The sequence below is a fragment of the Daphnia magna genome, linkage group LG5, assembly GCF_020631705.1.
Source record: "Daphnia magna isolate NIES linkage group LG5, ASM2063170v1.1, whole genome shotgun sequence".
Taxonomy (NCBI): Eukaryota; Metazoa; Arthropoda; class Branchiopoda; order Diplostraca; family Daphniidae; genus Daphnia; species Daphnia magna.
Window position 1 is genome coordinate 10201521 of NC_059186.1, and position 23092 is coordinate 10224612.

The 23092-nt window shown below is 40.8% G+C and overlaps 7 protein-coding genes across 7 annotated transcripts in view; 6 read left to right on the top strand and 1 right to left on the bottom strand.

The window, feature by feature from the left end:
• Nucleotide 1: 1 nt before the first annotated feature.
• Nucleotides 2-1122, bottom strand: LOC116923769 (histone H3-like centromeric protein cnp1). Its single transcript, XM_032930299.2, has 5 exons — nucleotides 949-1122; nucleotides 665-878; nucleotides 533-610; nucleotides 412-473; nucleotides 2-345 (listed from the first exon to the last, which is right to left on the bottom strand). Exons 1-5 carry the CDS (start codon nucleotides 1008-1010, stop codon nucleotides 192-194), a joined length of 570 nt encoding a protein of 189 aa, XP_032786190.1. The 5' UTR covers nucleotides 1011-1122; the 3' UTR covers nucleotides 2-191.
• Nucleotides 1123-1646: 524 nt separating this feature from the next.
• On the top strand, nucleotides 1647-2390 carry LOC116923771. Its single transcript, XM_032930301.2, has 3 exons — nucleotides 1647-1806; nucleotides 1897-2059; nucleotides 2127-2390. Exons 1-3 carry the CDS (start codon nucleotides 1770-1772, stop codon nucleotides 2230-2232), a joined length of 306 nt encoding a protein of 101 aa, XP_032786192.1. The 5' UTR covers nucleotides 1647-1769; the 3' UTR covers nucleotides 2233-2390.
• Nucleotides 2391-2478: 88 nt separating this feature from the next.
• LOC116923770 lies at nucleotides 2479-3112 on the top strand. The gene is made up of 3 exons (XM_032930300.2): nucleotides 2479-2639; nucleotides 2714-2876; nucleotides 2955-3112. The coding sequence occupies exons 1-3, from the start codon at nucleotides 2603-2605 to the stop codon at nucleotides 3061-3063; spliced, it is 309 nt and encodes a 102-aa protein (XP_032786191.1). The 5' UTR covers nucleotides 2479-2602; the 3' UTR covers nucleotides 3064-3112.
• A 1009-nt stretch (nucleotides 3113-4121) lies between these two features.
• LOC116923772 lies at nucleotides 4122-4964 on the top strand. Its single transcript, XM_032930302.2, has 2 exons — nucleotides 4122-4579; nucleotides 4661-4964. The coding sequence occupies exons 1-2, from the start codon at nucleotides 4476-4478 to the stop codon at nucleotides 4962-4964; spliced, it is 408 nt and encodes a 135-aa protein (XP_032786193.2). The 5' UTR covers nucleotides 4122-4475.
• Nucleotides 4965-7458: 2494 nt separating this feature from the next.
• LOC116923773 (homeobox protein ceh-31) lies at nucleotides 7459-8983 on the top strand. The gene is made up of 3 exons (XM_032930303.2): nucleotides 7459-8029; nucleotides 8106-8209; nucleotides 8365-8983. Exons 1-3 carry the CDS (start codon nucleotides 7693-7695, stop codon nucleotides 8764-8766), a joined length of 843 nt encoding a protein of 280 aa, XP_032786194.1. The 5' UTR covers nucleotides 7459-7692; the 3' UTR covers nucleotides 8767-8983.
• A 900-nt stretch (nucleotides 8984-9883) lies between these two features.
• LOC116923776 (proton-associated sugar transporter A) lies at nucleotides 9884-16087 on the top strand. The gene is made up of 11 exons (XM_032930305.2): nucleotides 9884-10335; nucleotides 11848-12110; nucleotides 13117-13380; nucleotides 13519-13620; nucleotides 14082-14224; nucleotides 14298-14465; nucleotides 14555-14776; nucleotides 14875-15005; nucleotides 15067-15110; nucleotides 15202-15332; nucleotides 15749-16087. Exons 1-11 carry the CDS (start codon nucleotides 10121-10123, stop codon nucleotides 15977-15979), a joined length of 1914 nt encoding a protein of 637 aa, XP_032786196.1. The 5' UTR covers nucleotides 9884-10120; the 3' UTR covers nucleotides 15980-16087.
• Nucleotides 16088-16315: 228 nt separating this feature from the next.
• LOC116923774 (centaurin-gamma-1A) overlaps nucleotides 16316-23092 on the top strand; it is a 29581-nt gene continuing 22804 nt past the window's right edge. Inside the window, 1 exon segment of the mRNA XM_045173714.1 lies at nucleotides 16316-16942. Coding sequence (XP_045029649.1) covers nucleotides 16732-16942 — 211 coding nt within the window. The 5' untranslated portion in view covers nucleotides 16316-16731.

Here is a 23092-nt window from a genome sequence, read left to right on the forward strand (position 1 = left end):
CTTTCTCGTTTGAATAGTGCTTGTATTACAATTTTACGGTTTTTAGCTATTAAAAAAAAAGAAATAACGGCAATAAAACGTTGCACGTATACGAAAATGAAATCATTCACAAAAAAATTTTGACAGGTTTCGGAACAACGATTGTAAACAATTGGGTTTGATGAGGAACCAAAATATGTTGAGGTAAATCGTTAAATTCCTCGTAAGCGCCTGATGAATTGAATATCACGAACCATAAGCGTAACTCTCTTGGCGTGAATCATCGCTAGAACCGAATCCTCGAACAATTGGACAACGTAAGCTTCTGCAGCAGTTTGTAAGCATTCAAGTGCATCAGCAGTGAACCTGTGACAGGATTTTAAAGAACGCTCATTAACTGTTAAAATATGGCTTTGATGCAGCAAAACAAACCTCAATGTTTCATCTGATAATTCAACTGTGACTTCTCGAACTAGGCGTTGAAATGGGGCTTTCTAGTAAATGGCATTAGGGTATTAAATCTTAAAGGGTTTCGTAAACCAATTGCACATACCTGAAGAAGGAGTTCAGTTCCTTTCTGGTACCTCCTTATTTCTCTGAGCGCTTTTGTCCCAGGCCTGTACCTTTTGGGCTACAATGCTTTGCTTGTGAAAGTTATACTGTTGAAAGCTTTATTATCTCTTACTGTTTTGAGTATTGATGCTTCAGTTTTTTCGGTTGTTTTAGAGGGTGTTGACTTAGTTTTGTCTGCCTTAGTCTTCTTAGGCGTGGCTAAGGCAGGATGGTTAGACTTATTTGGTCTGTTACCATTCAAGGAATTCTTTTTTCCAAGACTTTTCTTTGGGGTTTGAACTGTTGGTGACCCAGTAAATAATTTTGTCTTATCCTTTGATCCTAGTCTGTTTCAATATTAATGTTTAATTGGTTAAGGCTTATACTGTAAGCTATGCTGAAATACCATTAGGCTACCTGTAAGTTTTTCCATGCCTCGCTTTTACTTTGGCTGTATCAACTTGATGTTTCTGCCTCATTCTTCACCGGGAAAATTCAAGGGGATAATACAAAAAATCTAAATATTCTATCGTAAAATCGACAGTGTCAAACTACAAGCCAGCACAATTTCAAATGGCTTGGCTTAATGACTAGCTTACCTAAGTTGCCAAGTCTCCGAAATGAAGGATCCCGAAATCCAGTTTATTTCCTATTTGCAGTCCGTTCGGCCGTTCGTTCTAGTCTTTCCTGTTCTTCTTCTAGAAGGATAGCTACTGATACTCTTGCCTATTCTTCTTTCAAGAAGTAAAGCCATAATTGCAAAAGCAACCTAGCATCACTGCCTTGACACATCAAGTAGCAGGGGTTCGGGGCCTCCGTTATGAGCTAGATTGTTAGCCTATATTAATGTTTAATATTAATGTTTGATGGCGAAGATAAGCTTGGATACTTTGCAGACCTATCGAAAAATAGAAGGTGCTAATATATTATTATCACTGCCTGGGAGATGGAACTATGTTAGTATACGCAAATGTCATTGCAACCTGAAGCCTCACACATTTTCTCAGAAACAAAAATTATTATTCAAATATATGAAAATAAATCCATTATTTCAAGCAATCGTAATTCTCAGTCAGATCTTTATTGCATCGAATGTGACGTCTTTGTATCTTTGTGCCTCCAATAGCAACCCTTCAAAAAATTTATCTCCTTTGTAAGCAATATCAGCACTCTCAATATAAGTGGGCATACATGATCCTGAACTGACTTAGATACAAGACACGCCGAGCCCATTCACCATGAAATTACTTGTTCTGTCCATTTGTCTTCTAATCGGTGAGTTAAACTACGGCTTAGTTTTCTTTATTTGTAGTTGTCAATCGTTTAAATTACAACTGTTTGTAATTTATCACCGTATTTACTTAGGCGTCACGCAAAACTGCCTCGCTACCGTGAGTGGCAGAGGTCCAGGTGGCCCGGGAGGAGAGCCTCCAGTGTTTGATTGCTCCGGTAAAGTTGGGTATTATGCAGACCTATGGAAAAATTGCGAGGTATATTACCAATGTCTCGAAGATGGAACTAAACTAACGTAAGTATTGGTGACGTACTACGAATTTATTTTCGACTGATGATGTGTACATTTGATTGTCATTTAGGTTCGGTTGTCCTAGTCATCCTCAACAAACATACTTTGACGAAGCAATTGTTCAGTGCGTTGACAATTACGTATGCCCAGAACCGGAACCTATCAGCCCTGTTTAATGTTTCAAGCCTTCAACGCCAATGTCTTCTGTGTATCTTGAAATATAATCGTGGAATTTGCTTTAGCATTTTCAGTTAGAAGCATTAGGGTTTCCAAAACGGAAAAGACTTTAATGTGATTGTTGGCAACAATAAAATAAGACGCCATTCAAATCTAAGTTTTTGTGTTACGATTCTTATCACCCATCATCAAGGATCTTATGATTCCCTAGTCTAAATTTTATGTCTCAATGACGTCAACGTTTCGAAGCCTCGGTTTGGTTATCAGTGATGTATCAGCGTCTGTTACACATCATCACGACTCCCAGTATAAAAGTGTGATCGTACCCTTGATATTATCCAGAGACAAATTACACTGCTTCCAATCGCCATGAGGATTCTAGTCTCGTCCGTTTTTCTTCTAATCGGTCAGTTCATTATATTACATCTTACTGTTGTTCTATATGTCTATGATTTTAATTCAAACCTTTGCTTTCTATAGCTTTTACGCATGTCTGTATCGCTGCCGCTCAGGGTAGAGGTCCTGGAGGTCCCGGAGGTGAGCCTCCGGTGTTTGATTGCACTGGTAAAGTTGGATACTTTGCAGACCTCTGGAAAAACTGTGAGGTGTATTATCACTGCCGAGAAGATGGAGCCAAGTTGACGTAAGTACCTTAGTATTTGAGATACACAAGTTTCTTATGTGAAGAAGAGTCTTGACCTTGTTATGTTTCATTCATCAGGTACGGTTGTTCTAGTCAACCTCATCAAACGTACTTTGACGAAGCAGTGCGAAATTGCGTTCAACATTACAAGTGTCCAGATCCAGAGCCTATATCCGCTCAATTTTAAAACTGCAATCAAACTTTCAGAACTAAAAAAATACAACGATTTTCTTTTATTTCTTACACAGCTCCACTTCCCATTGAGTAATAGGAAGTAACGGTGATATAGATTAAGGTTAGGTAATTATATTTGGCTGTGTGTCAACTATGCCCCAAAAATCAAGAAGAGTTACTCAATTTATGACTTTTCTTTAGCTTATCAATTCCCTGACAGCAGTTTGACGCCTCGGTTAGTCCAGGTCTAAGCTTTTTTGTATGACATAGTTGGCAGCAATAAATGATAGCACGGAGAAATGACTGTATAATTATGATACTGTAAAAAACCATTCACGTCAACCAAGTTTCCAAGATATGAAGCCAGTTAGTTTGATACAGTATAGCGATAACCGAAATGAAGGTTCCAGAAGGTTGGCGTACGAAGGTCAGCGATTTTTTACCCATCGTTGCACAAGTCAATACGATTTACTTACCTATTTAATCGTCGCATGAAATGGTTGGTTACATTTCATTAACCAACCCATATCTCTGCTTAATACCCTTGTGATGTAAAAGAAAAATACGTCATCTAGTATTTGTTTGCAGTCGACCGTGAAATTTCATGTGTCAATATCACCAAGTAACATCAAGGAAGTATACGGGGCAAGTAGGAAGTCCAGAATTTTACAGTGTACCGACTAGATCGAGCTAGATTCCATATAGCGGTTTCATTTGTCGGTAAACAAGCACAGGTCATTCTGTAGTCACGATGTTGTGCACTCGGTCGTAACGTGCCGCACTACGCATCACGCAGTCCAAGTGTTACGTTGTCTACGTGGACGCAGTTGTTTACGAGATTCATTTTCTGTTTTCGTTCTAGAGATCCAAGTTCATGCCTGTTGTTTTACTTGTTATCAGCTTTGCCTTTGAACAACATTAAACAGAATTTAAGCTAGGATTTACCGTAACTAAAGCAAATGGTCTATGTCACCCATATTTCAAATTTTTTTACTTAAAAAAAGTTAGCGGGAATAACGATAGGAGAGATAATCATCGCATATAACAATACAAAACCTCTTTTGATATTATCATCAGAAACGTATAAATTTAATAAAAGACAGCTGTTAGCGAATTGCTAGCCTAGTTTCCTGGTGACCAGCTTTGTTATACATGAGTCTCATATCAGTCAATCTGAACTATAGTTCATCTATAACTGGTAAACACACCGCTAGACCACCCGTAACTGTTTGGATAATATCGACAATTCCGTGACGCCATCAACCTGCCATCGAACAAGAGTACAAAAGCACGTCCATCGACGCTTATTGTTTCAAATCGTTTCTGCTCTTTGCATCAGGTAGATACTTCTCTGTTCTCGGACTCGATCCTGGTCAACACATCCTGCCGAAACAGCATTACTTTTCCTATTTCAGTTTGAAAAAAATGAATCTCTACAAACCGATTTTGTCTCTCATCGTTTTCATCGCTTTGGCTTATTTGGCCGTGGCTGATGAGCTCACGTCAAACAGTTTAACAGAACACATCAGGTAAATGAAATCACCTTCTTCTTCTATGCATTACAACTGCCAACATTTTAATTTTAAATGTCTGGTTGGTTTGCGATACAGTGAAACCTCATCACTGACGGACGCATCCAATGGAGGTACCAACTGGGGACAAGGAATCAGCAGCCGGAATTCAGGCTATTTGAATAATCCACGTGTTTATTCGCACCGGCCATCACCGTATCAAAGTTACAACAAAATCAGTTCTCGGGACTCGACATCTTACGGTGGTACACCCATTCACATCGCCAATGCTACGCTATGGGATCCGGTTATCCATCCCCTTCCTATCCCCAAAGTTATCCTCCTGCTAGTTATCCAGCTGCTCCTTCTTATCCTGTGCCCAGTTATGGCAATGAAGACTTAGTTCAGCACTCTTACGAGGACCACGAAGAGAAGAACAAATTTGTTAAGAAGCATCTTGCTTTGGGTATCTCATTGCCTCTGATTCTTGTACCTTTGGCTGTCATTGGCATTTTGGCTGTTTTGAATTTCCGCGCTGTTTTTACTGTTCTCGTCATACGAAGTCTGTGCAGTAACGATGCCTTCAGAACGAATTTCAGTCAACTCTGCACGTTTGTCGATAACATCAACAAGCGTTCCTCCTCCGACACTAACGGTTTCAAGAATCTGGCTAGGAAATCCCACAAGTTTTCACGGTTGATGAGCCTCCTCAACAGCGCCAGATTTATTGCCATGGATCACCTCAACACTTTGCCTAAGGAAAACTGAAGTTGTGTGGAAAGGCACAGCAATCACCATTAAAGACCCAGTCGATTTTAAATGTTATTGTTAATTTATTTAAGGGTGGTGTATCAGTTAAGGTCTTAGGACAACATTGTATCGTATTGCACGCAGTTAAAAATACAGTTTTTTCCTAACACAATTTGATTCTTGGCTTTAAACAGTACAGTTTGCCAGCGGCATTGCCGTACACAGTAAAAAATCTGATGCCCCACCTCATGTTTACTATCAAAATGTAGCCTACTTAGCTAAAGGTGTACGTTTAGGAGCAGTAAATATCTCAAGAGTGGCAAAATGGAAAACCATCACTTACTACACCACTTTCAATTATAGGCTTAAATCTATTTGCTTTTTTACAGTGTAAAGCGGTGTACAACGAAAACATGTTTTTCGGTCAGTCGTGATATTATTGCCTCATGCAATCTGTTTTTCCGAGAGCCCGGCCGATGTGAAATGCCACACACACACACACACACCCATATAGTCTATACACATGAGATTGACGCTATTTGGAAGCGTACGCTCAGACATACAGAAGTAAGAGAAAATAGTAGACTGGCTATAATGTTCGATGATGTGTTTTTCGACCACACTGTTGCGGCGGTTCCCTCACAGTCGTGGGAAGAACTCTTGCCCTTCTCAGCTGCTCCCTATACGACACAGGGCTGTATATGGATCTCTATATGGACAAACATATGCGCAAAGTGGAGAGAAACGAAGAGTGAAAAGCGTCCATCGTCCAGTTCAGAGCTGTTCTCATCATCAGCATACCGAAACGCATAGAGGTAACGACCCTGTTGATCTTTCCGTGTGGAAATCGAATCAATGAAACGGCTGATGGAACTTTCAAGTGGCTGGGACATGGAAAATATGTGCGAGACTCATTCACATATATAGAAATGCACCCTCTGTTATATTTATTTGTACTGTGATGTTCTCTGGCAATTGGACCGAGAGAAAGATGGATGAGCGTCACCATTTATGAAGCTTCATATCCATGTACAAAATAGGCCTATACATCGAGTGAATATAGTGCGATCAGTGCTTTATTGCCGCTCCATTTTGCATCCACAACAATATCCAGAGAGGTATAAATATCCCTCCAAACCCCCTTTACCCCCTACCGCGAGTTATTGAATACACGTACTATCTGCTACTATAGCTCCGGACGAGTGCGTATATGTGCATCCATTTCGATCATTCGGGCATTTTTCAAACAATCTGAAATGCGTGAACACAAGTAATGGTAGTCCTTGAATTTCATGCTAGGAACGGACATAACGACTGGTCATTACAAGAAAATGTACTGAATTTTACTTTGTCAAGCGCTGATGACCCCCTTAACCATATAGCAACCCGTCCGGCTGTGCTAAATGGACATCCCTCTGTATCCTTAAAAATGGCTACAGCTGCAAATTGTACAATGAAGAATCGTTATAAGAAAAAGAGTGGGACAAGGACAGTTCCTCTTTTCAAGATTTCCAATAATTGGTGGAACAAACGTTCATCGATGACATTTGTCTGTACGTTTAGCCTTTTTGGGAAGGGGGAAATTCAAAAGTTGGTCAATGGTGTCCGATAAGTAACGCCTTCACATAGAGTTTAACTGTTTATATTACACAGACAAATACACAGGTATGACAAGCCTGTGATGGAAAGTCTCTAGCGCTAATTGGCCGTCGTAAATCTGCCTTGTTCGTGATGATCTAAACGGTTTCCCACAGCAGTAGCCCATAAACGTTCGTCATGGCCGAGAAAATAAAATGTTGGCAAGACTGCGCAAAGTGATTAGATACAGCAGAACCCTCCTCTGAGAAGATAACGCCATGCAATAATAGCACCACTATTTCAAACTTATGTATGCGTGAACCCACATGAGATCTCTCGCTTACAGGCTAATGTTTGCCCGTGAATCAAAACTGTTGGGCTCCGCTATAGCTGCCCCACCGGACGCTATGAAGTACCACTTAGCGTTGTCGTCCGAGATTCCTTGGGTAAACACCCCCGTTTGTCATATCGCAACCCATCCTCGACCATAAAGGTGTGAACAACGTGATCAAATATAACGCACCGTTACCAGGGTGCAATTTATGCTGAATGCGAGATGCCCGCCGACTCCGTGATTCACTCTGCGCCTGTCTCTCGGCGCAAAGCACACCCTCTCCGACGTGGTAGAGAAAAGAGTTGCCTCAGATTATTTGTTGCTTGTTTTTATCGTCTGTGTTATTTCCTCGAGGTATTGAGAATCGCCTGCCAAAAGGTAAGAGAACCAGGTGAACTGGCTGATTTGGTCGGAAACATCCGTTCAACGTCCGCCAGTTTGTCGCAAGACACGTCGCTGAACGCGTGCCATGACGGAGCGGAAGCAAAATAATAGTAAAGATTTCTCCATCGAGCGCATCCTCGGTGTTGACCGGTTGAAAAACGGTCCGCTGGAAGAAATAAAAAGACCACCGGATAAAGAAGCCGACTTATCTGCCAGTTGCAATAGTAGCAGTTGCGAAGAAGATGAAGGACATCAATTCCGGCAAAACATTGATATCGACGAAACGGAATCGTCTGTCAATTTCTTAGAGTCCGAAAGCACAGCTCCTACTTCCTGGCTAAATACCAGTTATGGCTGCCCTCCGTTCTTCAATCGAGGATGGTTCAGCCAAACGATTCGGCCACCTTTCTTCACTCTCCAAGGTGATTTTTTTTTATTTTTTAACGAATGACTAATGAGGCAAATGATTTTAAAAACAAAAATTGTGTTTTAAAATAGCTCCGAAACCTGTTGGTCGGAGACATCGTCGACCAGGTGCAGATCGCAAACCAAGACAGGCTTACAGTGTCAAACAACTGGAACAGCTCGAATCTGAATTTAAGGTGAGATTCAAATGAATCCTTTTTTCTTTTTTTATAGTTTAGTAAACGTAACGACCAGCAAACCCTGTAGATGGCAGTGGTTTCACGACAAGCGCGAATAATCATCAAGATTTGTTTGTTTTTTCATCTGTCCGCAATTTGAATGACGTAACCAGGTGGACAAATATTTGAGCGTTAACAAGCGGATGGAATTATCAAAGAACTTATCGTTAACTGAAGTTCAGATCAAGACTTGGTTCCAGAATCGCCGGACTAAATGGAAGAAACAAATGACGGCCAGATTTAAATTGAACGCGGCCGTTTCTTCTCCTATCGACTCGAACAGCAGCAGGTCATTCATCAACACGTCCGTCCCAACATTGTGGACGGTAGATTGGACGTCGTCAACGCAACAGTACCAAACAATACAACACCATCATCCGGCGCTTGTGAGTAACAGTCCGTTCCAGTCGTGGAATAAAACGACGAGCCAACAACAGCAAAGGCGATTCGATCCTCATCTTTGTGCGGCCGCTATCGACTCCCACAGGAGCGACACTCCGTCACAGCAGCCATAGAAACACACAGAGCCGCTGCCGCCAATCGACAATTGTATTCAATTTAACACCACCATGTCTCTTAGTATATAGGCCTATATATAACCGAATGTAATATATACGAGAAAATAAGAAATTGATCGAAAATTGTCGTCGGGTTCTTTATACATGTCGGAAGGGGCGTTTTATCTTGTAGCTAACAGTCGGTGCGCACCAAATATACAGCCATTGCATTTTCCCTTTTTTTCTTCTCTTTCTCTTTGTATGTAACAGCAGTTTATCAGTCCTGAACCAGACGTTACACCCGTTTATACAAGCTTCCCTTTTTTTTTTTTTTTCTCGCGACTCTTTCGTATGAATGTCCCCTCGTCGCCATTTTTACTCTTTATTACAAATGATCTATTCCGCTCCGTTGCTCATGTGGACCATTGCAACACTGTTGTTTATTCCTCATTCCACGCAGGCCTTTAGTTTCTTTTACATTTCAACACAGATCCCTGTTTTCATTTCTAAACTTTCTAAACAGACAAATTTTTTTAGAAAAGCTGAATTTAATTGCAATTTTTCAAACAATAAGCTGACGTAAATAAACGGAACGGTACTTTGTGTATCTGGCCGATCTACGAGTTTATAGTTGCCGTGTCCATCACACAAAACCGATGCTCGTTATTGATATAAAGGATCATTATCGTTTTCTCAAATATGGATTATATTTGTTGTTCGATATCACTGAACAAATGAGTATAATGATTGATGACTTTGCGTTTTGACAGAAACCCCAAACTGTAAAGGGGGACTCATTAGCGCAAGCTGGCATCTTGGATATTGTCGATTCTAGACACATATAAGTTTCACGCACCCACGGGAGCTTATTTTCGTGTCCCGCAGCAAAAAAGGGGAATTGATGTATTACAGGGTCATCGGCAGTTATTCCAGAAGGATTTCAGGATTTTTTTTGTGTTGTATATTGGCTTTTTATTTGATAAATTCTTTCCCTCTTATTTGGGTGTTATGTGTCTTCGTTGGGGCTTCTTTCTCTCTCTAGATATTATAACGTCTCACGCGTGCGCCCAGCCGTTCTATACAGAGACCACCAGTTTGACTTTTAGGATCTTTTTGGGGCCACTTTTATTTCCCCTTTTTCTGTGTTGCCAGTGCCGTTGAGCAGACACTTTTGGTCATCGAAGGAAAGAGTCTTCTCCTTGACGCACACCGGGTAAAACGCGTGCAACACGGCGAAGACTTTGGGTGTTGTTTACCGTGTTCCAGGCGGGATTTTCTTAATTGCATGCGTTCTACTATTGTTGTATTAAAAAAAAAAAAGCGTTTAAATCTGTGGTTGTTTGTTGCGATATCGTTTAGTCCTCAATAAATTATGGCTGAACGTTTAGCCGGCTATACTGGAAATCTTCACCTGCTCAAAGGTCGGGCAATTGACGTCTGGCATGCGTTCCAGGAAAATCTGTCCTCGCAGGGAGGAGGTCTGCATGGAATCAAGTCACGGACGTCAGAGAAAATCACTGGTCTAAAGGAGAAAGCCATCAGCAGTTTGAATAAAGGCAACGAGGGGGACTATTCTCACGTCTACAGGTAATCACTTTGACGGCATCAGTTTAAATTAATATTAAGATTTAAAACCCAATTTTTTTTTATATGGTTGAAAAAAAAACCGTTCGTTCTTTTTGAATGTAGCGAAATGTTGTGCTGAACGTCACGAGAAAAAAGAGGCAATACAAACAAAATGCCCGCCCCAAAAAAGCGATGCAACTTAATCCAATTAGTAAGATAGTCATCGCCCTTCTAGCGGCTTAGATGTTCTACAGTATTATTTTTTTTTTAAAGTTTGAAAGCCTTTTTCTTTTTTATCACCAATGGTGGAAGTATATAGACATGTATTTTACATTGTACCCCATCCACGGAACGACCGGTGTAATGCAGAAACAGGGGAGTCTTCAGTAATCCAATTAGGGAGACCGTATACTGGTCGAGAAAGCAGCTGGTTTTTTTGTTTAGATTTTTTTTCCCCGCTCCATTCTTTATATTTGATGTCTTGAAATGTTCAATTTCAAGATAGAAATTGTATAAATTTACATCATGCCACACCAAAGCGATTGACAGTTTCCAATGAACTGATCTCCCTTTATCTGTTAATGTAATCTGTGAAAAATCCAGTTTTCTTTCGTTTAATGTGTGATTGTGGTGTTAGAATAGGAAACTAACGATTAGCGAATGCGGTGAAGTGTGTTGCGTCTTTACACACGAACCAGGAAAAAAAAAAACCATTAAGAACGGTGGCTGGCTTGTAATTAGCGCTGTATACAAACACCAATAGATCCGCTTTTGAGAGTTTTTAAACCAGGGGTGGGGTCTGTTGTTGAAGTTTAATGACCAAGAAATAAACTTGAATTTCCTTTGAAAGACCCGAAAATTGAATCGATAGCGGCTGAAAAATAGAAAGTGAAAGGGAACCAACGTAAGGCACACTATCAAAATGATGGAAACCTTTTGATATCAAATGATCAATGAAGAGTGCGCGCCAGACTGTTCTGAATGCTGGACCCGATCCATTTCTCTCTCGCATGTTGTTCAGTTTCCATTTTATTATAGAATTATTTTTTTTTTTTCCAATATTTTCTATTAGGTCATCGGTAGCCTATAAATAGGTCCGTACCTCTTAAGATCACTATAGGTTGTTTATATTCTTTTGCGAAAGACACGGGGGAACTTTAGATCAAATTGAATTGCTGTGCCATCGCGCCAGTACCAACCACCAGGCGGCAGCCTTTTTCACGTTTCTCCCCTTCTTTTGCTCATACCGATAGATTTCCATTTGAATAGCGCCCCACTCTTTATACTTCACGACCGTGTCTGATCTGTTCCATGACAATAAATATAGGCCCACCATAGTAAACTGTGGTAACAGAAGTTTTCTTTTTGTCCCTTTTTTTTAATTTTTTTATTCCTTCTTCAGTCGACCTCATAGTCTCCACTGAATAGAAGATACTTACAAAAATAAGGGGTAGTTCCATTTTTAGAAATTTTTCATTTCTCTGGAAATCAAACAGAATTTAATTCTTTTAAATTCTTATTTTCCGTTTGCAGAAGGAAATCAAGGGCAGAATTAGTCCGCGTGTCGGCGGCCGTGATGGGCATTGAATTCGCTTATTCGGCAGAAACAGCCTTCGTCTCACCGACGCTTCTGGGCATTGGCATTCAGCACCGCAACATGACCCTCATCTGGTGCCTAAGTCCCATAATTGGTTTCTTCCTTACGCCGCTACTCGGCTCGGTCAGCGATCGATGCAAATCCCGACTAGGACGCAGACGACCTTTCATCATTCTTTTATCCATCGGCATCATATTGGGTAAGTGGAATTGATCTTGCATTTTGGCAACACGTTAAACGAAATTCTTTAATCTTCTGTTTGCATTTTACCATCTCAGCTGAGAATTTTTTTTTCCCTGACGGTCGTAGAGACCGGTAGAAAATTGGGAGGGTTGTTTTCATCGTGTCAATCACTCGAGAGCTACCTTTTTTTTATGAATTTTGAAAAGATTTTCCAACGTGTAACTAATAGCTTTGACAGAAAGTCTTTCGATTATACAAGTAATAATAGAAGGGATTTAGGAAATGAAAAAAAATTTTGAGCCAATAAAGTGACTATTGTTGTGTACAAGTCCCAGACTTCCCATTTTTGTTGTTGTTGCTGATTTCACAGAGGCAACATAAAAGGGGAAGAAGAAAAAAATTGTTTGTACAGCAGTTAAGAGCGGCTGTGTGTAGAATTATTATGGAAATAACAATTTTCAAGCTGTAATTGATGCAACAATACGCTAGGGCAGTCATTTTTTTTTCCATTTCCTAAAAAACTTTTTTTTTGTTAACGTCCTGAAAACAAAGTAAAGAACCCAGTCCCCTCCGTAGGCTGTTAAGAAGTCTATTCAGACACGACAAGAAAAAGGTGAGGAGAAACTCTCTGACGGGGCATCTCACGTCACAAACACGGCGACTACATCCAACCCTCCTGTAGATTGCACAAAAGTTGTGTGTGTAAGGGTAGACAGGGCCAAGGATGTATTCCGTGTGTGACAAAAGAACCTGAAAAACGCTTATATCCGTCATCGCAGCTGCGCAACATGGCTCCTTAGAAGTGTAGGTACACGACTCCCCCAAAAAATGTGAGACTACGAACGATAGTGAAGCAGCAGCAGCGTATTTTAACCTCGTTTGATGATAATAATGGGTCGTATCCGGGTTGCATCACATCCTGTACCTATATATAGTATATAGCCAAACGATCGTGTAAAACCCGTCTGGTAGAACATAAAGGGCATATCCATTTTTATGTCTCCTTTAATTTTGTGCAATAGGTTTACTGCTGGTCCCCAACGGCAAATATTTTGGCCAGTTAATGGGCGATGTCTATCCTGAAGAAGAACTTTTCGAGAAGATAAGCGGCAATGTAAACACGACTGCCGTTGCCGACGAGGCCGATGTCATCAATGAAGTAGTGGACACATCCTCGCATCCGTGGGGCATCTTCCTGACCGTTTTGGGCACTGTTCTTCTTGATTTTGATGCTGATGCTTGCCAAAGCCCTTCTCGAGCTTATCTTCTCGACGTCTGCATTCCAGGTTGGGGTCCCCCCGCCATCATCATTCATCGCTGCTCCACCCACCGCAGATGCAGACGATTTGATTAAAACGCTTGTTGCTTTATAACTGTGCGTAATTACCCTATATATTTTTTGTGTGTGTCTGTGTCTTTGATAGAGGATCACGCCCTGGGTCTTAGCACGTTTACAATCATGGCCGGACTTGGAGGATCATTAGGCTACGCGATGGGCGGAATTAATTGGGACAACACGTTTATCGGTAAGCTCTTATAATTACCCGTTTTTTTTTTCTCTTTCTCCAGAAAGAGATAAACGAGATAACGTTTAGGAGTTGAATTAAAGGGACGAAGAAAAAAAATAGAGTTCTAGAAACACGTTTATACGAAGAAAGTATTTAAGAGCTTGCGTGACTGTTGTTACGACATGAAATAAAACAGAAAATTCTGGCCATTCCAATGCAGAGTGCTGGAATTCCTTTTTTTCCCTCTCCAAATGTCCACACAGTTATTATAATCTACGTGTATATATATGTTGACAATTTTATTCCTCAACTCCAAGTTGAGTCAATGTATTGAAGGCTATATTTGGCTGCTGTTGGTTCGTGTTACACGGTAGTTTATTTTGCTTGGAATCCAATGTCATTTTCGAGAAAGAAGGCCTTCCATATTGTTATGTAGGCTCCAAAAAACCGATAAACTAGTATACGATTTCCCTGTATAGGCGTCATGCTGGGTGGACACGTCAGAGCCGTGTTTACACTAGTGACATTCATATTCATCGCGTGCGTCATCATCACGTTGTACAGCTTCAGCGAGATCCCGCTTGACGTCCTGTCCGATTCTTCCAATGTCGAATCGATCAACGTAAGCTTATACGCAAGCCCATTTCGGGTTAACCTTTACTATACATGGGTGATTGAATGACCTAATAAAACAGGAGCGTCGAATGCTTGATGGCGAAAAGTACGGCAAGTTCGAAGAGGAGATTGAAGCATCCAAGACATACGGCACCATGGAAGAAAATTATCCGTATCAGCCCAATCACATGGGCGTTGATAATCCCGGATTCCAAGAGTCTTCCTTCACGGAATATCCTAATAACCAGGTAGATTTATCACGCCGTTTGTTTTTTTTTTAAAGCTTTTTTTTCTAAATGAAATGCCAGTTTTTTTAAAACTTTGGCGTCGATTTTAGAATGAATTTCAGGAGCCTGCTGAGATCAATCAACTGGAAACTCAACCACTGCCACACGTAGGGGAGATCAGTCTGCGTGAATACGTGACATCAATCATCTACATGCCCAAATCGATGAGGATTCTTTGCTTGACGAACCTGTTCTGTTGGATGTCGCTCGTTTGCTACTCACTCTACTTCACTGATTTCGTTGGCGAAGCTGTCTTCGGTGGTAATCCCAAGGTCGTTTTACGCTTGGCTAATGTCGCTTTCTATTGTGGTCAATAATCTGAAAAGAAAAAAAAAAAATTTTCCCACGCATACATCTCCGTAAACATCAGGCTCCGGTGGGAAGTCCCGAACGGGAAATTTACGAGGAAGGCGTTCGTTTCGCATGCTGGGGAATGGCCATGTACTCTTTATCTTGCTCTTGCTATTCATTCATCATTGAACGACTCGTCAAGCGGTTTCGGTAAAAGAAAATTTTTTTTTACACGTTCGATGTGTCCGTCCTCACAATTGGATTCAAACAGGGCGCGTCAGGTTTACATGGGCGGCCAGCTAGTCTACACGTTCGGTATTTGATTTTGACATATTGCCACGTCAATCATCGACTTGGCATGTGGCACTAACCTTTCCTGTGAACGTTACGAAAAAAACAAAAACAGGTATGATACTGATGGCTCTGACCCGAAGTCCAGCTGGTGTTATCATTTTCTCGTGGACTGCCGGCGTGATGTACTCAACTTTGTTCACGATGCCCTACTTGCTTGTGGCCCATTACCACGCGTCCCAAGTGGTATTTATAGCAGCATGACGCCCATATTTTTGTTATTCCTATCCTCGTTCAGTTCAGTTCGTTTCAGGTTTGATTCAAAACGTTGACGTGTCCAAAACGATAAGAGAAAAGTTGTTCGACTAAAAGAGACTGTATAAGGGCATGCATTCCGAAGGAATCGATAAGCCTCAGACAATGTTTGAACGTCACGTAAAGTCAAAACAAGATTGAATTTTCAATCCTTTCAAGTTCACTTACGAGCAGCGAAGATGAGTGGAAAAGACCAATTAGCTGTGACGTAATGTGGCGTAGATAGATAAGCTGAGTTCACCTTTTAAGTTGACCTACTTTTGTTCGCGAAACAACTTTGTGTGCAACTAGAAAAAATTAATTGGCTTTGTTGCATCTTTTTTTTTTTATCTTGTTCTTCGTTAAAGTTTGCCGAGGATGCCAGCGGAACTCGTCAGTGTTCGACAACCGTCCGAGGTCTTGGTACGGATGTCGCGCTTGTGTCTTCAATGGTCTTTCTAGCTCAGTTCATCCTTTCGTCATCAATGGGTTCCATCATTTCAGCCGCCGGCAGCACGACAGCCGTCATTGTTTCGGCTGCGGTTCTAAGTTTCTGCGGGAGTATGGCCGCCTCGCAAGTCATGTATCTTGACTTGTAATGGACATTGTTTCGCGTCGCTGTTCTCGTCAGGTTGATTTTTATCATCAGTGTTTTCACTTATAATAACTGTTTCAAACAAATAAAAAGAATAAGATTGAAAAAAAAGGTTAAATGACAAAACTGGATTTATTCATTTCAATCGTGATTTACTTTGTTATGGTAATAATATGCGGGACTTAAAGATTTTCAGAAAAAAAAAAAAATCCGGGTGAAAAAATAGAGTATACGCGGCAATATAAGGGCATCTTTGTCGTCACTCGTCAGTGCGCGCGCCCCTTTACTGCCACCTTTGTATTTGGCGCCACTGCGGACTACGTTGTATACCCACAGACAGAGAGTGTAGATTGCGCGGAAAAATGGTGAAGCGTCTTCGTTGTCAACAGAAAAGCCCAAGCAAGCAGGTGCGAAGCCGTGCTATGTTTGTTTCTTTTTCTCTATTTTGATGTAATTTCTTGTAATATCAAGCGAAAACACAAACTCTAAAGTCTCAGCCAGATCTTGCAACATCAACTGCATAACATTTGGGTGCTTGCCAGCAAATTGCTTGTGTTGGTGCAACTTATTTTCAGCCTGTGCTCTGGCACGTTTAAAGAATCGCACTTTGTGGCGATTGATTTTTTCGTCAGACTGTTTGCAGTGTTTTACCAGATCACTACATTGAAAGGCATTTCCATCATTTGGTGATTTCAGACATGAGTCTCTGCGTCTGAAAAACATGTTCCTGGTTGTTGACAACATCTAAAAACATTTATGTCCAAAGAAACCACTTTGACGAGAATGAGCATCAATCGTCCCCTGACTCAGGTTCAACCATATTGGAACAACTCAACGGCCATCAGGCAGGAGATTCAGCGCTTTGAGAGTGTCCATCCTTCCATCTATGCCATCTACGACCTCATCGAATCCATACCAGATCCTATCCTGGGACAGCAGATTAGAGACAATGTTGTGTGCATCGAAGGTAAGAAGATCAACCATATTCTCTTGTTAAATGGCTTAAGAGTGTTTTACATTGAGTCTCGTTGAGCCCAGAAAAGATACAATTTTGACAGTCCACACCAAAGCCTTTTTCTCTTGTGGTGAAAGTCTTTAATGTCCATATTTTTACGTTCCCCTATGGTCGGGCCTAAGGGCCCCCGATGCTTTATAGTTTTGGCCTAAAGGCTGTATTGTGGCGAGGAACTGGGCTGAACAGAGAGAACATTGACTCGGCAAACTCGTGTTTTATTGGTACTAGCAATGTTTTTTTTAATTCCTCCAATCATTCAACCATTACCACGTTTGGTTATCTTTTTTTTCTTGTTTCCGCCAGTCTACACATTCGTTCAGTTTTTATTCTCCCTAGACTTGCGACCTCTCTCTCTTCTCTGTTTTGTTTTCATTCCAAGATAATTGATGTAATCCTCCCGCATGCTCGATAATGCCACGCTTGGCTGCGCTATCTAAACGATAGTGGGTAGATGAATAGATAAGGCGAGAGAAATAAAAGGAAATCCTATTGACAGTGGCTCGAGCTGAGCTTCCCACGCGAGCGACAAGCATTCCGTTTCGTGTGGTTTTCACTGCTGCGGTTTCGGTCCTTCTCTATCCAATTCTGCTTCCTTGTCGTTTCTCACTAAAAACAACCAAAGTCCGACCAACGTTCTCGAAATCGTGTAGACTGCATTTTTTTTCTTTCTTTCTTGCTGTCGAGCTTCCTCGCTCCATGCCATGGCAGCAAACATACACGCACACACCTATGTTTTATGTGCCAATCTGTTATGGTCCAAAGATTCTTGAAGTATTTTTTTTGTTATTTCTTTTATTTTTCCTGTCGTGGTCCTCTTGAATGGAAAGTACCGCTATCTTGTTCAATCCATATCGAAAAACCGGTCTTTGAATATTTCGATTTTTTCTTTCTTTTTTTTTAGTTATAATTTTTGTTTTGTCGTTAAAAGCATTTTGCCCATCTCCCACGTTCTGGAATTTCTGTCTCTTTTTTTGTTTTTTGTTTTTCACATTTATTTATTTATTTTTTATTTCCTATTTTTTTTTTTAAACCTTTTCATCGTTCGTGAACACGATGAGTTGCGCCGTCGTGCTTCGAACTTAACCAACGACGTATTGATCGCTCTTTTGTTTTGCCACGCTCCGGGGTTATTATCGGCCGTGATGGGACGTTACGTATTGACTCTGGCTAGGATTTTGTGTTGTGTCTGAACCGTATATATTTTTTTTTTTTGCGTGCAGTAATGTTATCACCGACGTTTATCCGCGGGGCTTCGCAACACACATACGCATTTCGTTTCTTTTTCTGTGTGTTTGTGTGTTGTAAAATTGCGCGGAATTATGAGCATTCGCCCGAGCCAGATAGGAGGCTCGGTCCAGTTTCTGTTTAGACCGCTAGATGGCCTTATGGAAACACAGGCTTAAGTGAGCGATTAAATAAACGAAACTCCAGAAAAACTAACGAACGAAACCGAACGAAACCGAACGAAATTTTCCCGTGTGCCTATTGCGTGTGCAATGTTGATGGAAAAATGATGATGATGGATCTTTATCGCACGAGTGGATGCATACCAGACCTCAAAACACGCGCGCACGAGTTACTCTACTCATTTGTTTTTGTTTTCTTGCGCTGTAGAGTCTGTCATCTGCCCCGGAAAATTCTCATGAAACGAGTCGGAATTTTTCTCTTTTAAATATCACAAATGCCGTTTGGATTACCTATTTTTTCTAAAAACTTTTGACAGCCCCTAGAATGAGAGGAAAACGAAGCAAAGATGTCGTGTTTTAAGCGTCTCTTTAAGTCGTTAAACAAACAAACATTTCCCATCTTTTGAAATCACGTTTTCAGACACGTTTTTTTTTCCCGCGGTATTTTGTTGTGTGAATGGAAACATGCTGAAATAGGTTTTTTCTTCTTCTCTGCATCTGTCACGTAGAACAAAAAAAAAACAAAAAAACGTGAGCAGAAAAAGAGCTTTTTAAAAAGAACAGCTTTCCAACGATTGTATTTCGTTCCATAGTTGTTGCTTTGTTTTTTTTTTTACATAATTTTTAATGGGCAATCAGCTTTCGAATATTCCACGTGACCGCTCCAATCTTGCTAATTGTATCATAAAGCCGATAAAGAAAAACCTGAAACCGAAAGAACCTTTTCTTTTGGGGGGGACGTTCATTGGCTCGCCCTTGCGTATTCAAATTTGAATTTGCCGCCGAATTCATTTGTTCCTCTCTCTCTCTCTTAGGTGTGTACCCAACATTTTGCTTATTATCTCGAAGATCCGCTCCGCTCTTTCCTTGTGTTCCACCTAAAACACGCCCATCCCCGGTTGTAAGAAATTATCTCGGCAGGGACACACACACACACAAGTTCTTTGCCACTCACGGCTGATTTGACGCTACATCAGACACACAGTTTTTTTCTTTTTTCGGGAGGGGCTAATCTGATTGTGACTGGGCGTCGGGGCGGAATCCTTAAAAATCTATCTAAAGACATTTTTGTGGGTTTTCTCTCTCTCTCTTCTTCTTCTTCTTCTTATTGCCTCTTTATTTTATTTTTTTAAAAGAGAGATTTGTCCAACACAACCCCTTTCTTTTCTACTTTTGGTCGTCGCTCTATTGTTCCGTTGCTATTTGTGTTGGTTTCCTAGGACGTAAATCCGTGTAATCTGACCGGGCCCCACGGACAATAACATCTGGACATTTATCCTTTTCTCTTGTTTGTTTTTGTTTTTTTTCCTTCTCTTTTACTCGTTTACGTCTCCCTGTGTGAGGTAATCGACTAGCGCATACCTTTATCGTTTTAACTAGTTTCCCGTTCTCACACACACGCATGTGAGGCGAAGTCACATGTCGTCGTTACCGCACAACGGCCGAAAACAAATAAAAACATTTTTTAAATGCAATTTGTCGGAGAAAAAAAAAAAATCGGTAACGTCGTTAAAATCATTTCCCCTCCCACTTATTAAATTAATAATATTTCGCCTTTGTTTGTTTGCTTGTTGTTTGTCGTTATCTCTTTCTCTCCCTCTTTGAGTTATCAAAAGGGGTCGTGAAAGTTTTTCGAAAAACAAAAAATGACACACCCCTTAAAAAAAAACAGGAGGGAGGTGGAGTTAAATTATTAGGGGATTGCTTTACCTAAACCTCGTAGTGCACCTAACCTTGTTATTAAATGACGTTCCAACAATTAATAATGATGATTGAGTTACCGGTGAATGAACCCCCCCTCGTATCGCGAGACCCCCTTGTCCATCACAAGATCTCCCCTCTCACGTATTTTTTTTCCCCCCGTGTGTGAGTGGCTATGGGATTTTGTTTTGTTTTTAACGAAAACCCCTTTTGCCGTGGAAAAACCAAATTAATTTTTCTAACCCCCAACCCGTATCTCTCTTTACCTGTCAAACGTGTATACAAAAATACAATGAAATTAGCTCTTGCACGATAGAGGGCAGTATTATGATAACTGCCGAGACTCACACAGCAGCACCTGGCCAAAACATTTTGGGGGGGGTCCCGAAAAATAATAATAATAAAATGAAATAAAATAAAATAGGGGAAAACACTTTAATTGGATCGCCTGACGTGCAACATAACAGAGATCCGGTAGTTTATTATTTCTAGCCTTTAGCGTGCGAGTGTTTGGGTGTGTAGGACAATACCATCTGCCCCGTAATGGCACAGGGACGGTTTTTAATTGGCGTTCTAACTCCTGTAACAGAGAGGGCGACCTCTGGCAGACCGTTGTGTTAATGCAATCAAATTGAAGCTGAAAGAAGAAATAAAAAATAACACTTCTACCAATGAATTTTCTGCTTCTTTGTCCTGAACATATTCACGTTTTTATTTTATTTTTTAATTTTTAAAAACAAGTATGTTTGGTGTGTCAATGTATGAATGAAAAGAGAGAAAAAAAAAAGAGATCGTTTACAACGACCCCCTTTTTAAAAAAATTGTCTTTATGTGCGCGGCAAAGGCAATTTGAGCTGAACGCGACGATGATGTTACATTTGCATAAACGATGAAACCTTAGCTCTTGCAGCCATTTACACCGCCCCCGTCCATTTTCTTGTGGAACGTCTTCTTGTTTTCCAGGTGTGTGCCACTTTTTCGGCTGCTTAAATATCTCGTTATCCGATTCCCCCTTTTTTTGTTTTTAAATTATTATTAGCTACTTGAACGTCGCAAGCCGAGTAGCTATTCGACAGGCTACGTGGCGGCTTGTAAATTGGTTTCTTAACGTGTCGCATCACCAAACTTTTTTACTGGCTTTCCCCGCAAACATGAATGCCGACCGTTAATCCCAGGGCCCGTTGTTCCATCAGCTCTGGCGGGATGTATGTAGACTGAATGTCGTCCATGTTTCCGCTACCGCTAGACTCTCTCTTTTTTTAAATAAAAAAGAACCATCGCTTTACATTTTTTGATGAATAGAATTGACATGGGCTCGATAGTTTCAAAATTGGGCAAGTCAATTGACTCGGCCCCTGTCTATATGTATATATTTGTGTTTTGTTTGTTGTCTTGTTTGTTTGTTTGCAGAGTCTACTGATCGACTCTCCGAGATATTTAGCTTCGTTTGCATACGTCAATCAAGTAGGGTGATTTGAATAGCTGGAGAAGAAGAAAAAAAAAAGATTATTTTTTTTTTTCTTATTCAAATTGGAAGGGGGTTGAAGGGTATCGTAAACGTATTCACACCCTCTTCTTCTTTTCCTTGATCCTTTTTTTTTTACCCCATTGGATCTATTCGTTTTTTTTATTTGTCATTTGTTTGTTGTAACTTTTATACAATGATGCATTTTTTTTTTTCGGTTCCCTTTTGGAAGGAGAAAACATTTCTCAGAGCGTCTCTGTAATCCGCTGCGACGATACAGCTACTTCCTGATTAGAATTTGTTGAAAAAAGAATTCTGTACATTTATTTAACTTTCTTTTTTTTTTTTAAAATATTCTGTTCCTTGTTAACCCCGTTGTGTTATTTTGCATAAAATGTAGAGCTAAAGAATTCTATAGTTTTCTGGCTGTTTTATTCTTTTGATGGAAATCGGAATTGCGATAGGCTCCGCGCAAGGCTCAAAGTGGGGGGTCTATCGTATGATATGCAGATGTTATTGGGGCTATGTCCGCTTGTAAAGTCTCGTGTAACTTTCTCTGAAATATGACGATGAGGTTAGGGGAGGCAATTGACTCTTGATTCCCGTAGTTTTCGGGAAAATGATAACTGTCAGTTGTTGTTTTTCCAATAGGGGGCACACCTGTCCTGCCTAGTCTTCTTTGCATTTTTCGGAACCTCCCCCTGTTCACAGAGAAGAGAATAAAAAAGAATATACATATCAAAAATCGATCTGCATATTATAAATACGGTGTGATGGATGTAGTTGCCGTGTGATCCAATGCCATGGACACCATCCCGCGGGCTATTATACTTGTATATGTAGATTCTGTCGATGCAGCATTGAAGAACGAAGAAGAATAGGAAAGTAGTAGACTAATATAGTGACGGAAGGTGTGCATAATAGAGTAGGCCAAGTCTATCCAACCCTCCCAATCACACACCAGTGTGTGTGTGTTGGTTCGTCTAATCCTGCTGACAAAAAAAAAAAAATGTTTTATTTCTGCATCCTTTAAAGTTCTTTTCTTTTTCGGGGTTTTGCTCAGCGATCTCATGGAGCTCCTTTCGCTAGACGCAGTTCATGAGATCGAACGGTTTCATTCGAATGTATAGGGCGCACCGGTACAACCCTACTCGTTTTGCTTGAAGCAAAAGGGGAAAAAAAAATTGACATGTCTTCCGAATAGAGAAAGACCTCGGCTGACAGTCGTCCATGTTTTCCAGCCCACCTGTGTATAGACACACAACTGGGCCCGTAAGTGTATAGGGACGCGGTACTGAACAACTGAAGGTATACACACACACACACTAGTGTCTATCTACCCCCATCATCTGCGTCGTATTGTGTCGCTTTTAAACGACCATTTTTCACGAACAATGGGACGCAGGGCTTTGAAGCAAGAAGATAAAAAAAGGATGGAAGAAAGAAGGGGGGGAGGTCGTCACAAGGTTTGACAAGACAGCACATCGTTCGAGAGGGACCCTGGAGCCGCACACGTCACACACGACGTAA